The sequence below is a fragment of the Garra rufa genome, chromosome 20 (genome assembly GCF_049309525.1).
Source record: "Garra rufa chromosome 20, GarRuf1.0, whole genome shotgun sequence".
Classification (NCBI taxonomy): Eukaryota; Metazoa; Chordata; class Actinopteri; order Cypriniformes; family Cyprinidae; genus Garra; species Garra rufa.
In genome coordinates, this window is record NC_133380.1 from 18,555,364 (window position 1) to 18,570,925 (window position 15,562).

Below are 15,562 nucleotides of genomic sequence, written 5' to 3' on the forward strand. Positions count from 1 at the left end.
ACCCATACCACCAAACCTGTCCCACCTTAATAGAAGCAAAAGTGTTATGCAATACAATATGACCACAATAAGCACATTGTACTTATTTTCTGATGTAAGTACATAGTAGTTAAGGCCACCTAATATAAAGTTTTTTTTAAGGTAAGTTCATAATGGTTAGTTTATGTTAGTTGAGGCCCATTAAGTAATACAAGATACAAGAAAAATACTTAAAAATTCATATTCAATAAAAATTATAATAATAAAATAATTAAAAAATAAAATATTACAGTATTTATTGATCCTTGTTAACGTTAGTTCATAAAGATTAGTTTATGTTAGCTGATGTTCATCCATTAAATAATATTCACAGATACAAGAAAAATACTTATTTAAAAATTCATGTTTATTAATAATTTTAATAATAAAATAATACAAAATTAAAATATTACAGTGTACATTCATCTTTGTTAATGTTAAAAAGGTTAGTTTATGTTAGCTGAGGTCCATTAAATAATATTCACAGATACAAAAAAATACTTAAAAATTCATACTCATTAATAATTATAATAATAAAATAATACAAAATTAAAATATTGCAGTATTTAATAATTTTTTAATGTTAGTTTATAAAGGCTAATTTATGTTAGTTGAGGTCATTAAATAATATAAGATACAAGAAAAATAGTTATTTAAATATTCATATTCAATAATAATAATAATAATAATAATAATAATAATAATAATAATAATAATAATAATAATAATAATAATAATAATAAATACAAAATGAAAATATTACAGTATTTATTCATCTTTGTTAATGTTAGTTCATAAAGATTAGTTTATGTTAGCTGAGGTCCATGCATTAAATAATATTCACAGATACAAGAAAAATACTTATTTAAAAATTCATATTTATTAATAATTATAATAATTAAATAATTAAAAAACAAAATATTACAGTATATATTCATCTTTGTTAATGTTAGTTCATAAATGTTAGTTTATGTTAGCTGAGGTCCAATAAATAATATTCACAGATACAAAAAAAACAATACTTAAAAATTCATACTAATTTATAATTATAATAATAGTAATAGTATTTAATATTTTTTAAATGTTAGTTTATAAAGGCTAATTTATGGTAGTTGAGGTCTATTAAATAATACAAGATACAAAATAATACTTAAAAATTCATACTCATTATTAATTATAATAATAAAATAATACAAAATTAAAATATTGCAGTATTTAATAATTGTTTTAATGTTAGTTCATAAAGGTTAATTTTTGTTAGCTGAGGTCCATTAAATAATACAACATACAAGAAAAATACGTATTTAATACATATTAAATATTTAAAAATATATATATAATAAATAATAATAATAATAATAATACAAAATTAAAATCTTACAATATTTATTCATCTTTGTTAATGTTATTTCATAAAGATTAGTTTATGTTAGCTGAGGTCCATCAATTAAATAATATTAACAGATACAAGAAAAAATCATAATAACAAAAAATAAATAAATAAATAAATATTGCAGTATCTATTATTCTTTGTTAAAGTAAGCTTTAATTAAAAATTATATTTAATAATAATTATAATAATAAAATAATACAAAATTAAAATATTACAGTATATATTCATCTTTGTTTATGTTAGTTCATAAAGGTTAGTTTAAGTTAGTTGAGGTCCATTAAATAATATTAACAGATACAAGAAAAAAAATCATATTTAAAAAAATCATAACAACAAAATAATAAAACATTAAAATACTACAGTATTTATTAATCTTTGTTAATGTACGTTCATAAAGGTTAGTTTATGTTAGTTGAGGCACATTAAATAATATTAACAGATACAATAAAAATCCTATTTAAAAAAATCATACTCAATAATAATCATAATAACAAAATAATAAAACATTTAAATATTACAGTATTTATTATTCTTTGTTAAAGTAAGTTCATGAAGGTTGGTTTACATTAGCTGAGGTCCATATGCAAGAAGAATATTTCATTTTAAAATGAATTTAATAATAATAAAATAAAAAATATTATTATTATTAACTATATTATTAATATTAACTACTACTACTACTAATAACAATAATTATAAAAAATAATTACTATAATGCCTATTTCTAGAAACAAGTTAATGTACAGGAGCTGTACTGACCCGTGTGCAGTTCTGGGAGTCCGGGGGCATCTCAGAAACCATGCTGAGATTGTTGGCGTTGCTGTTTGCTTCACTGGTTTTGTTCACGGGCCCCCTGCCACCCGCCTTGCCGTTCATTTCTGAATCAGAGCTCCTGTGAGCACAAACACAAAGCCACTGAGCCATCCCAGCTTCTGATACCGAAACAAACTTCTCATGTGCGTTCGGCGTTCAACGCACCAATACAGAGAAATCATTTTCAAACCAATAAACTGAGCTCAAACTGCTGAAAAACTGAGGGATTATGGGAAGGAAGCACACAGGCATTCGGGGCGCAGCTATTTTTATTCCCAACTGGCACCGTCGCAAGGCCGCACCCCTGAGGTTGCAGTTTAAAAACAGGCCGATGGTTCACAAAGAATGTGATCGGAGTGGCGAAGAGAGGAGGAAAGAGAAAGAGTTTGTTGGTGGATGCAGGCCTGCAGTCCCAGGTCAATCATATTGATCTTCTTCCTGGGACGACCAGGCCAACTCCAAAAGCCTTCGATCCACCGACCAGCAAGATGAATTTACACTCCCCTAGAGCCGCCCGGTGGCTAAAGCTTCCATCTTGAAAAGCTTGCTGTAGTGCACGCTACCATCCGCAGTCAGTTTATAGCCATACGCAAGTCATTATGAGCCTCAGAAGCAAAGAACATCACATAAACACATATGGAACAGAGCATGAACACACAGATCAAATGAGGACATAAAAACACTCACAATCATTAGCGTGAAGTGGGAACACGCACACGACAATAACAATTACTACATTAGGACATGAAACCCACACTAGAAACATCCCGGTGCTAATTATCAAGGCTTTATTTAGCCATCGCTGCAAACAGCGGGGTTGTTCCAGCGGCTTCCTGTGTTGTATCAGGAAATTAATAAAAAGAAATCCTGGGTGGATCTCGGTTGAATTGCATTGACCCTCATTAATGTGCTATTGGCTCTCCACTCAATATTGTATCGATCCGGAGGAGAGTGGGATCTTGAGAGAGGTAAGTGATAAGTGCGTTTTCTTTGTCTAGGAGGAATGTTTTAGTAAATTTATAGAGGAAATCAAGGAAATCCTGATGTGTTTATTCTCTACCTGTTATATGGTGTAGTTTAAGACTAATTAATTAAATGCTTTCAGTGTAATTTATCCTGACAGTGCTGTTTGTTTGTATATATTTATGTTTGCGCAAGTGTACAATTACTGTATAGTGGCTATTATGCAAAAAGGCAGACAAAACAGGGTTGGTCTGACAAGTAACTGGTTTTCTGTCTCCTCAAGGGCGTTCACACTTTGCAGCGACAAAGAGACGGAAGTCATTCATTTTCAATGAGAGTTGGTGATTTTCGACGGCATGAGTGACAGTCATTATTGGAAACATCATGATTTTGCCAGCAAGTAAACGAATTCCGTGTCCAAATAAAATTACATCTAATTTTTTCCTTCTATACCTGTGATGCTAAATTGTTGTATTTTTATTTAAAATCAATGTTGAAAACTATGGAAGTCTGTTTCCGACACTAAAAAATAAAATAAAAAGGTAATTGTGACTTTTTATCTCACAATTCTGACTTTTTCTCACAACTGCAAGTTTACATATTGCAATTATAACTTTCTTCCTCAGAATTGTGAGATATAAACTCGAATTCTGAGAAATGAAGTCAGATTTGCAAGTTATAAAGTCAAATTTACAGGACAAACTCACAATTCTAAAAAATAAAGTTGCAATTCTGGGAAATAAAGTTCGAATTGTAAGATATAAACTCACAATTCTGACTTTTTCTCAGAATTGCGAGTTTACATGTCACAATTATGACTTGCGAGTTAAGTAAGAATTGTGAGGCATAACTCGCAATTTTGAGAACATATTAGTCTTTTTTCCTCTTAAAATTGGACTTTATATCTCACAATTCTGATAAAAAGTCAGAATTGCGAGAAAAAAATCTGAAATGAGAGATACACACTTGCATTTGCGAGAAAAAAGTCAGAATTCCGAGAAAAAAAATATGACTTGTGAGATACAAAAAAGTCAGAATTGCAAGAAAAAAATCAGTTAAGTAAGAATTGTGAGATATAAACATATTTTCCCCCTCAAAATTGGACTTTATACCCCACAATTCTGAGAAAAAAGGTCATAATTGCGAGATACAAACTCGCATTTGTGTGAAAAAAGTCATTATAAGTGTAATAAATTAATAGTTTTATTCAGCAGTGGCATATTAAATTTTGCGAGTTTCCAAATTAAAAAAAAAAAATTCTAAGCAGCACAGCTGTTTTCTCTGGAAGCCCGTTTCCGCCACTGAATAAAAAATAAAAAAGGTCATTGCGACTTCTTATCTCACAATTATGACTTTTTGTTCTCAGAATTATGATATAAACTTGCGAGTAATAAAGTCAGAATTGAAAGATATAAAGACAAAATTCTGACCTTTTTTCTTGCAAATGCAAGTTTGTATCTTGCAATTCTGATTTTTTTTCTCACAAATTAACTTTTTCTCGCAAATGCGAGTTTTTATCTTGCTATTCTGATTTTTTTTCTCTCGCAATTCTGACTTTTTTCTCAGAATTGTGAGATATAAAGTCTAATTTTGAGGGGGTAAAAAGACAGATATGTTCAGTTCAAGTGCAAGGAAAAAAAATCTAAATCTCATATCAGTCTTTTTTCCTTCAAAATTGGACTTAATATCTCACAATTCTGAGAAAAAAGTCTAAATTGCCAGAAAAAAAATCTGAATTGCGGGATACAAACTCACATTTGCAAAAAAAAAAAGACAGACATTCGAAAAAAAAAAAAATCTGAATGGCGAGATACAAACTCGCATTTTCAAGAAAAAAATCTGTTATTAAGAATATCAATCTTTTTTCCCCCTCAAAATAGACTTTATATCTCACAAAAAAAAAAATATATCAGAATTGCAAGATACAAACTTGCATTTGCGAGAAAAAGTCAATTTGTGAGAAAAAAAAATCTAAATTGCAAGATTGCGAGAATAACGCAATTCTGGCTTTATAACTCACAAGTTTCTATGACAATTCTGAGAACAAAAAGTCATAATTGTGAGATAAAAAGTCGCAACAACCTTTTTTATTCAGTGGCGGAAACGGGCTTCCAGAGAAAACAGCTGTGCTGCTTACAATTTTTTTATTTTTTAAATTTGGAAACTCGCAAAATTCTGATGAATATACATTTTAAAATAACATGTTTTTATTATTTTATTTAACATATGTAAAAGTCTTTACAGTGACTTTTGATCAATTTAATGTCACTGCTGAATAAAACTATTAATTTATTACACTTATAAATTACTTAAAAATGGGGATAGTACTACAGTGTATTTAAAAATTAATACCTTTTTTGTTTAAAAAGGACATACTTTGACTAAGAACCCTTTGGACTAAAGACATAATTGCAGTCACTTTTAAAGGAAGACACTTGGTGATCTTGTTATCAGAAATAGTTAAGCATGTCCAAGCTGAAATGCACACTAGTCTACAAGCTCTTACTCAACATGTCACAGATTTGGTGAAGGAAGTACTAAACTAGCAACAAGTGAATAATCAAAAGATCACTTACAGCAAGGGTTTCAAAGGTCCGTTCTCTTCCAGGTGTATCTGGATCACTTGCTGGTGTCCAGCTGTTCCGTTAGGGTCATTTTGACTGAAATGAAAAAAAAAAAAAAGACTCTTAGGATTTCATCGACAAACACTTTTCAGTCCAGCCACAACAATACTCTGAAAACTCTGTCTGGAAGAATATCAAGCCAACAGCAGCTGGAACTGATTTGTTTAAGATGCTCCACAACTCGTTCTTGTGGCTTCAAACCTGTTTCACAGCAGGCACTTCCCTTCTTTATTAATAATTCAGCATTACAACATCAGGTCCGATCAATACACGGCCACTTTCTTTGTAAGTCCATATGAGACAACTGCTGTGGAAATTAATGGCTGTCAGCTCTTGTGAAAGAGTGTGTTAAGCAGTGGCGGCTCCTGACAAATATCTCTGGGGGGGCAACTGTTCCGATGATGGCAAAGATAGCCGCTTTAATGGGTAAAATCATGATAAAATATTGTTTGATTTGGTTTCCCTGTTCCTATATGGCAACATCAGGCATGTATTGTACAAACTGTACAGTATTTTGAATAGCTATATTAAATTTATCGCAATGGTCTCAAATACACTGAAACACTTCCACCATGGCCATCAAGAGACACATTGTCATCAACTAGTTTGCCCTAAAAAAAAGCAATACAGCTTCACAATTAAAGACTTTTTATTTCTCATATTAAAACTGTAATTAATTAAATCTTTCCAGAACATAAATTTGGCTGCCAATATGCAATCAATACAACTATTTAAAATTCAACATTTGGAGAATGCAACATATAACATAAACAATACACCATTTAATAACACACATCACTTGTACTGAAATTTTGCTCGCCTCTCTTTTAAGCAAGCAAAGTGATCAATTACCCTCTCGTTAAAATCAGGCATGTTCCTGACAAGTTCCCTCTCCATCGAAAGCATGGCCAATGCATTCAGACGTTCCTGTCCCATTGTATTTCTCAGGAATGTTTTGATTCTCTTTAAGGTGGAGAAACACCTCTCAGCTTCAGCTGTTGTCATTGGAGTGGTTATGAGAATGTTCAACAGCACCACAGTCTCAGAGAAGGTTTCCTGGAGGTTGTAGCTCTGTAGAACCTGGTACATAGCCAGTGCACCACAGCAGCCCCTGAAGTCTGGACTTTCATAGATCAGAGAAAGTTCAGTCCTGAGCTTCTCCTTGTGTAGCATGGGGTATGCCCTCACGGTGGTATTCAGAGCCTCTTCAGGGAATGTTTGCTGGTGCTGGTCAAACAACCCTCCCTCTAGCAGTACGGCACTCACAAGGTGGCTGGTGAAGGAAAACCTGTCTCTGGCATGGCTCAGGATTGTGTCACAGATCTGTTAAAATTATAAAAACGTATCATCAGTAACACACAATTGTAAAGACAATATTCTACTGGTGTTGGCAAGAATGTGGCCATGATCTACTGTATCTACAGTCTCAAAGTTACAAAGTGCGCATTGTGGTCCATGCACAGCTCACCAAGGTCCATGTCATGTTGTGACGTAAATATGGCTGTCTAACCAATGAGAGCTGGTTACATTCAAGGAACAGCTGTGATTGGTTTAACTTGGTTTTCAGTGTGCTCAGGGACCAGGAGGGTCACGCAATTGCGAAATAGAGAAGGTAAACCATTTAGGAAATGCGATTGGAGAAGGATTTGGAAATCCGAGGGGGGAAAGAAAATGGATGTAGAAAATGAATAACTTTGTTTAATTTATAAAATTGAAAGGTATTTATAATCAAATTTATGAATTGTTATTTAATTCTCCTTTTAGAAACAGGATTTGAAAAAAAAAGTTCAAATCGCAGCATTCAACGAATACACAGTTTGCAATTCCTCTTTAATATTTCAGTTTAAAATGTGCAATTACAAAATGCTTTGCTAGATTGATTTCTTTTTGTATTAATTGTTGAATTTGAAATTATATTTCACAATCTATATTTTTATTTCACAATTAATTACTCATCACAATGCTGTAGTGATTTTTCAATGACTATCCTGGTCCTCCATAGAATACTGTATCCTTGTGAGTATAATGGATAAATAATGGGTGAAGAAAAAAAACAGCTAACATCCATTATTATATCTAACTGTAAAAATAGAGGTTGTGATTTTCTATCACTTGGTTCCAGCACTTGAGTATGCCTACATCATTGGTCAGTAGTGAATGCATATACCTCTTTAGACAGCCTCTGCTTCTCCCGTTCTCCTAAGGCTCTCCTTGAGCCTGTGGTACCTGGTGTTTCTTCCTCCTGCTGTTGAGAGGAGCTTCGGTCCCTGAAGGGAGACAGATAAAAAATGTTAGAATATGAATGAAACAGTATGTCATTATCAACAATTCCTGTCTAAGCAATAGAAATAGTTTTTTGCATCTGCTCTCTGGAAATGGTTGGGGGTGGGGGGGGGGTCTATATTTCTAGATGAGCTTAAATAACTTATGTAAATAAGGTGATGAAACTGCAAAAATAATAATAATAATAATAATAATAATAAATGAAACAGAAAATGCAAGTGACTAAATTAATTACTTTTGAGTTTCTGTACATTATTAGCATCATCATCACAACATGCAGACATTTAGTAATGAACATGTGCATAATTATTATTATAAATACAGTATTGTATTTTCTTACCGGATGGTCTGAATGCTGCAGGTGAAGTTCTCCAGGGCACGTTTGATAAAGACCATGTCAATGTCCTTCTTCTGCAGCTGTTGGTACATCATGTCAACATGAGGCATGATTTGATGAAACAACTGCAGGAAAAAACAGAAATCTTCGTCCTGCAGCATCCTCAGGAAGCCAGATGCCTCCCTCACTGTTGTGTTGTCAAATGAGCTGTCTGCCCTGATGGTCTCAAAACACACTATGAGGTCACCTAGGTTCTCATAGACAGTGCTCACGATCCTGCTGTTGAAGTTCCATCTTGTGGATGATGCTCTAGGCAGCCTGTGTGCAACAATCTGGTCGAGAAGGGCCGTGCGTTTGGGTGACCGGGTAAAAAAACTAGAAATCCCACCCAAGTCAGAAAAAAAAACTCTCACTGCTGGGATGTGAGAAGTGGCTTGTTGCATGATTAAATTTAGCTGGTGTGCATAACAATGCAAATAATGGGCATTTTTGTACTCTTCCCGTACCTTTTGCTGCACACCCGCCGTTTTACCTCTCATCACACTGGCACCGTCGTAAGCTTGCGCAATAAGTTTGCTTTTCTCTTCCTCGGTGAGAATGCTGTTCAGTCTCTCCAAAATTGCATCGGCTATGGAGCCGGCTGTTGTGGACAAGATGGGGACAAATTCGAAGAACCGTTCCTGCACCGCATGTTTCCCATCGATGTATCTCAACACAAGCACCAGCTGAGTCTGTGTAGACACGTCTGTGGTTTCATCTGCTTGGATTGCCACGAATCTAGCTGACTTAACCTCTTCCACAATACGTTCCCTGATGACAGATGCCATGCAATCCAGCAGCTCATTCTGCACAGTCTTTGACGTGCCCTTAAAGACCGTGGCCGTTCTTAAGTGCTCCTCAAACACCTCGTCCAGCGACGCCACTAAGTCGACCAGTCCGCGAAAAATCCCAGGGTTGCTGCCGGACCCCTCCCGTTCATCCTTGCCTCGCAACGCTAACTCAAACACGCCACAGAATTTAACGCAGTCAATAAGGCGGCCGAGGATATGCCGGTTCTTGCTCACCTCATCATTGTGACGGCGCACAGCTATCCTGTAGCTCTCATCCAGCTGCGTTGAGATGTTGACTCTCCCAAAGGCCGCCAGTTTTAGGCAGCTGTCCATATGCATCTTTGATGCTTCGTGTTTTCTGGCCTTCTCAGAGAGATGGTGCATATCAGTGACACCTGTCTTTGTCCAGGCGGTGTCCGTGTTGGCATCAGGGTGAATCAGGACACAGGGGTAGCAGAACAGAGCGTTAGCCACTTCACATCCCGCCATCCATGTTTTCCGCCCATACCAGCTCCGGGAAAATCCGCGGCAGTATGTTTTCCCCGCTTTTTTTGATACCTGCTTGATATTTAAATTTGGTCTGGGTGGTCCTAATTCTTTTAAAGCCAATTTATCCACATTGTTTCGACGACTGAACGGTAAATCCCTCAATGACACGATGGAGTTCATGTTGCTCGCCATTATGTCGATGTCGAAGTCGGTCTGGCGGTCTCGCTACCCGCGTGCGTATTGTACGCATCTTCGAGCACGCATCAGTGCGTATTACGAAATCACGTTGGGGCGAGCCCTCCCAGTGCCCATTGAAATGCATTGTAGGGTTCAAAATTCGAAAAAAAAAATCTCACAATATAACTCTATGAGACCGGCTGGGGCGATTTTCAATCTGACTGAGATCGCCCCAAAGGGGCGGGGTTTTAGGTTGGAAAGTGACATTCAGGCTTTTGATTGGTACAGTAATATGCAGACTAGGACCAATAAGACTCTTTTTCTCCTCTCTTTTTTCGTCTGGCTCAAGGAGGGGCGATGCACTATCGCCCACCATGGGCCAGCCGCCCCTGGTGTTAAGTGTGGACTGCTTTCCGCTCAATGTCAAAATATCAACAAGAACTGTTCTAGCAGAATAACATGTCAGAATTCATACACACCTATTATGCTGAGTCAATATTCAGGTCTTTTGTCCGTATACAGCGCCTGAGGCCTGGAGTTCAACTTCCTGTCACACTTTCTCTGACCTCGGCTCGTGTGTACTCCCTGTGGATGCGCACTTGTAACTCGTCTCTCGGGTGTAAATCCTACAAGTGTTTTCATTGCTGCGTGTCACTTTCCTGGCTATTGATTTTACAACTGCTGAACAGGGAGCAAGCAAATACATTTTGTCTGTTTTCTGTGAGGGCATGGTTAACCTGATTCACTCAGAGAGCCATGGATGCAGAAACATCAAAACTAGCATTTAGAGGAGATCCAGGCCATAAGATATAATTTTAGTCTTTCTACAGTAAGAGTAAAATTTAGACTTGTTTTGCCTCAGGAACCAGATTTTACATCGGAAAAGTGCAGGGTTGTTATTGTGAACTAAAACTAAACTATTAAAATGTTTTTTGTTAAAGGATTAGTTCACTTCCAAAATGATTGGAATGTTGGCAGCTGTCTAATTTAGCTAGCTACATGTAAATCAGCTAAAGCTAAAGTTATTGGACACTAACAGCAAACTATATAGTGTTTTCTTCTCCCTTATGAAAGTTTATTAGATTATTTATTATGCTACTCCAACAGTGCATAATTATAGCACATGGCTAATTGCATTTTATTATTCGCATAATTTAGCAATGATTGTTCTCTTCTCTTCAAGTCATGGTGAATGTAAATAAGCGAAGACAATAAATTTAGCACATTTACTGCTATGAAATGTGAACCTTAGATGAGAATAATGATCAACTAGCTAGAGTTAAATCCGTAATTTACCCAATGACCTCCATAAGGTTTTCACACTATGCTTATCCTAGGGTTAAAAAAGTTAACCCAAGGTTAACTAACTTGATTCAAAGTGATAAACATCTACATTTACACAACTGGGAGATTATCCACAACATTAACAACATTCAGTTCTTGCAGTCACTATTTTTTTTTTAACCCAAAAGTTGGGTTAGTCCATATTTGAGCCAAAGTTGGGTCAAAAAATTGACTAAACTATCTGTTGGGTTACATTTCTCAATTACATTTTTTGAACCCAAAAGTTGGGTTAGTCCATATTTGAGCCAAAGTTGGTTGAAAGTATGGACTAATCCAACTCTTTTGTTAGATTTTTCAATTATATTTTTAACCCAAAAGTTGGGTTCTACCATATTTGAGCCAAAGTTCGTCACAGATCAGCCTGACATGTAATCATGTAGATGACCCCCAAGCTTAACCGAGAAGGAGTCATGACCAAAACTCCCCTGGGACGTCCATGGCAGTCCATCCAAAGTTGGGTCAAAATATGAACTGACTAAGCCAATCACTGGGTTAACGTTTTCAATTATATTTTGTAACCCAAGAGTTGGGTTAGTCCATATTTGAGCCAAATTTAGGTAAAAAATATGGACTAACCCAACTGTTGGGTTAATTTTTTTTTACATATCAGCCTGAGATCTGTGATATGTAGACGCCAAAGTCTAACCGAGGAGGAGTCATGACCAAAACTCCTCTGGGACGTCCATGACAGTCCATCCAAAGTTGGGTCAAAATATGGACTAACCCAACTTCTGGGTTAACTTTTTCAATAAATTTTTAACTCAAAAGTTGAATTAGTCCATATTTGATGCAAAGTTGAATCAAAATATGGACTAACCTGACTGTTGGGTTAAATTTTTTAACCTATCACAGATCAGACTGAGATGTAGATGCTAGCCCCAAGCCTAACCGAGGAGGAGTCATGACCAAAACTCCTCTGGGACGTCCATGACAGTCCATCCAAAGTTGGGTCAAAATATGGACTAACTCAACTTCTGGGTCAACTTTTTCAAATAAATGTTTAACCCAAAAGTTGTGTAAATCCATATTTAATCCAAAGTTGGGTCAAAATTTGGACTAACCCAACTGTTGGGTTAATTTTTTTACATATCACAGATCAGCCTGAGATGTAGATGCTACCCCAAAGTCTAACCGATGAGGAGTCATGACCAAAACTCCTCTGGGACATCCATGACAGTCCATCCAAAGTTGGGTCAAAATGTGGACTAACCCAACTTCTGGGTTAACTTTTTTCAATAATTTTTTACCCCAAAAGTTGGATTAGTCCATATTTGATCCAAAGTTGGAACAAAATATGGACTAACCCGACTGTTGGGTTAAATATTTTAACCTATCACAGATCAGATTGAGATGTAGATGCTAGCCCCAAGCCTAACCGAGGAGGAGTCATGACCAAAACTCCTCTGGGACGTCCATGACAGTCCATCCAAAGTTGGGTCAAAATATGGACTAACTCAACTTCTGGGTTAACTTTTTCAATTAAAATTTTAACCCAAAAGTTGTGTAAGTCCATATTTAATCCAAAGTTGGGTCAAAATATGGACTAACCCAACTGTTCAATTTTTTAATTTTTTTTTTTTTTTACCCAAAAGTTGAGTTAATCCATATTTGACTCAAAACTGGGTTAAAACAACACTGCATTTGTCTATATTGTGAAGGTTTGAGCATGTTACGGCAAGTTCATAAGCAACTAACAACAAATTTCAAACTAAACAGTTCTTGCTGCGTGAAAAATTCATGTACAGTTGCATAAACTTTCATGCTCTGTTAATTTCATTAACAGGGAAAAGGTTAAAAATGTAGCCAGCAGTCCTAGTGAGTTTATGAGGCAACAATTCCACATGTACAAGTCACATACTTCACTTGTCCAATAATGTTAACCTTATAAATATGCAAGTAAAGACAGTTAATCCCTATGTTTACATATCTGAAATCCTGACTATCCCAGATCAATGTGTAAACCAATCGCTAAAATGCCTCTCAGTTAGCAATTTCTTGGATCTTCTGTGGACACTAGACTTGAGGCCCTTATATTCATCTTGCTCTTGTCCTATCACTTCAGTTTGATGTTATTCCTGCATACAGCAGACTCACCTCTTTAGTGTTGTTTAAGTGGGCCATAGAAGTGCACTCAAACAACATGCCAAATTCTTGGCATCAGCCACTTAAGAACAACACAAACAGAAATCAGAGTCTGTGCTGTCTCTGTATACACAGACACACAACACACACATGGCCTGATAGGCAACACAAGCCAAGAATACACTCATGCTGAAGGCATCTACCTCTTGACACCAACAAGGTACAGAGCCCAGCGCTCCATATAACATCAGAGGACAAACGTTTAGATAAATCTAGCACAACAACCTAGCCACCGAAATCAGGTTGAGGTGTGTGAGCGCACATGTGCGCGCTCCAATGTGGTCTTCCAACTGAGCACGCTCGCTCGTGTGTAACCTATAAACCTACATAGAAGCACAAGCTCATAAACGTCGCTAATATGACCACTAATCAATGCTGGAGTCGTTAGCGAACATGAAATGATTTAGCGGCATCGGAACGGCGCTTATAAAGGCATCCACGCTGGAATCCAGGAAGGGCACAAATGAGGTGTCAACGGAATTCCAACTTCACACGAATAAATCTCGTAAAGCCAGTCCACGGGAAAGCCGGCACTGCATTGCAGTCCTGCCTGACCTCCAGCTCAGAATTTCCTCTCACACCGCTGCCTGCCGCTATAAACTAGCTCCCAACATCCTGCCTTACCTACCTCACTCGCCGGTCCGCGCGGAACTTCAGCATTTTCCCCCGGATCAATCATATAAAAGTCAGTGGGATGAGGCCAGGTGGAGAGAATAGCAGGTTTGTGATGCCGACAGCAGCGAGGAGCTGTAGGGTGTTGGATACAATAATTGCTGTCCTCTTTTCTCTCCTTGAGCATGTGTGCTGTTGCCAGCCAGCTTCACACACACACACTCTCTCTCTCTCTTTCTCCCTTACTGGCTCAACCTCTATATCCCATTCTGGCTCTCTTGCCTTCTAGATCTGCTCGGCTCAGCTTATTTGGTTACTGGTTTCGTCCCGACTCTCTCTCTCTTCCTCACACACACACGTGGGGCCTCCTATCACAGATCAGATTGAGATGTAGATGCTACCCCCAAGCTTAACCGAGGAGGAGTCATGACCAGAACTCCCCTGGGACGTCCATGACAGTCTTGGCTGTGGTGAAGGGGAGTGGCCGAGGCAAAAAAACAAAAGACGTTACCCACTCAGGTAGATGGGTTTGCATCTGCACCAGCCCCCTGTCAAACCTTACCCAGATACTCACACACACATCGCTCACGCACAGAAATAATTAGATCTGTATCTCACACCGAGACAAGCTCAGCATTAAAAGCACTAAGTCAGAGTCAGGCATATTAAAATGTCACTTTGTCATATATACTCATGTCAGATCGACTTTAATTATGTCTACGGACATATATCCCACCATTTTCCCCCACTCTAATGACTCAGTCATTTATCTTTGAGTAAGGGGTACCTGCAGAAAACATATTTAATTGGAAATAAGGCAAGTGTCGCTATTATTATTACAGACCTGTAACCCCAAGCACTGAACTTTGGCTTGTTACAAATGATAATTTACTTTCTTAATGATTGGATGTTTTTCATCTGGTAGGTGATTAAATAAGCAATAAATTAATTAATTTTAATTGTATCTAGACACCAGAATAAGCCCACCTATTTTAACTGAGTCTTAGCCTAGTAAGCAATCACCTAGCACCCATTCAAAACATCCTGTTAGCCACCTAGCAACTCCCTGACAACCCCTTCGGAGGCCCTAGAAATCACCCAGAACACCCTAGCAATCACTAAGAAACCCCTAGGAACCACCCAGAACGCTATATCAATCACTAGAACACCCTATGAAGCACCTAGCAGTCCCTTAACAATGACTCAGCATTCGCCTTGAACAGCCTAGCAAACCGCCAGAAAATCCTAGCAATCACGGAGAAATCCTGTCAACCACTTAACATCCAAAACATCCTAGCAGCCACCTAGCAACCACCCAGAAACCCCCAAGAACACATTGGCAAACCCTTTGGAGACCTTATCATCCGGAATACCCTAGCATTCACTGGGAAACCCCTATCAATCATCTACAAACCATCCAAAATACCCTAGCAGTCACCTAGCAACTACCCAGAAACCCCCAATAACACCTTGGCAACCCCTTTGGAGACCTTATCATTTGGAATACCCTAGCAAATACTGATAAATGGCTATCAAC

General features: G+C 36.9%; 1 protein-coding gene across 1 annotated transcript; it reads right to left on the reverse strand.

The window, feature by feature from the left end:
• Positions 1–6,442: 6,442 nt before the first annotated feature.
• Positions 6,443–10,528, reverse strand: LOC141294040 (zinc finger MYM-type protein 1-like). The gene is made up of 3 exons (XM_073826118.1): positions 8,435–10,528; positions 7,979–8,078; positions 6,443–7,134 (listed from the first exon to the last, which is right to left on the reverse strand). Exons 1-3 carry the CDS (start codon positions 9,940–9,942, stop codon positions 6,607–6,609), a joined length of 2,136 nt encoding a protein of 711 aa, XP_073682219.1. The 5' UTR covers positions 9,943–10,528; the 3' UTR covers positions 6,443–6,606.
• Positions 10,529–15,562: the final 5,034 nt, after the last annotated feature.

Bases quoted from the DNA above. Each gene is read 5' to 3' on its own strand.
- LOC141294040 (XM_073826118.1), bottom strand. From the start codon at position 9,942: ATGGCGAGCAACATGAACTCCATCGTGTCATTGAGGGATTTACCGTTC. The intron at 8,079-8,434 runs GTAAGAAAATAC...GTCTCCCTTCAG, and splicing joins TGCAGCATTCAGACCATCCG to GGACCGAAGCTCCTCTCAAC. The intron at 7,135-7,978 runs GTATATGCATTC...TAATTTTAACAG, and splicing joins AGCAGAGGCTGTCTAAAGAG to ATCTGTGACACAATCCTGAG.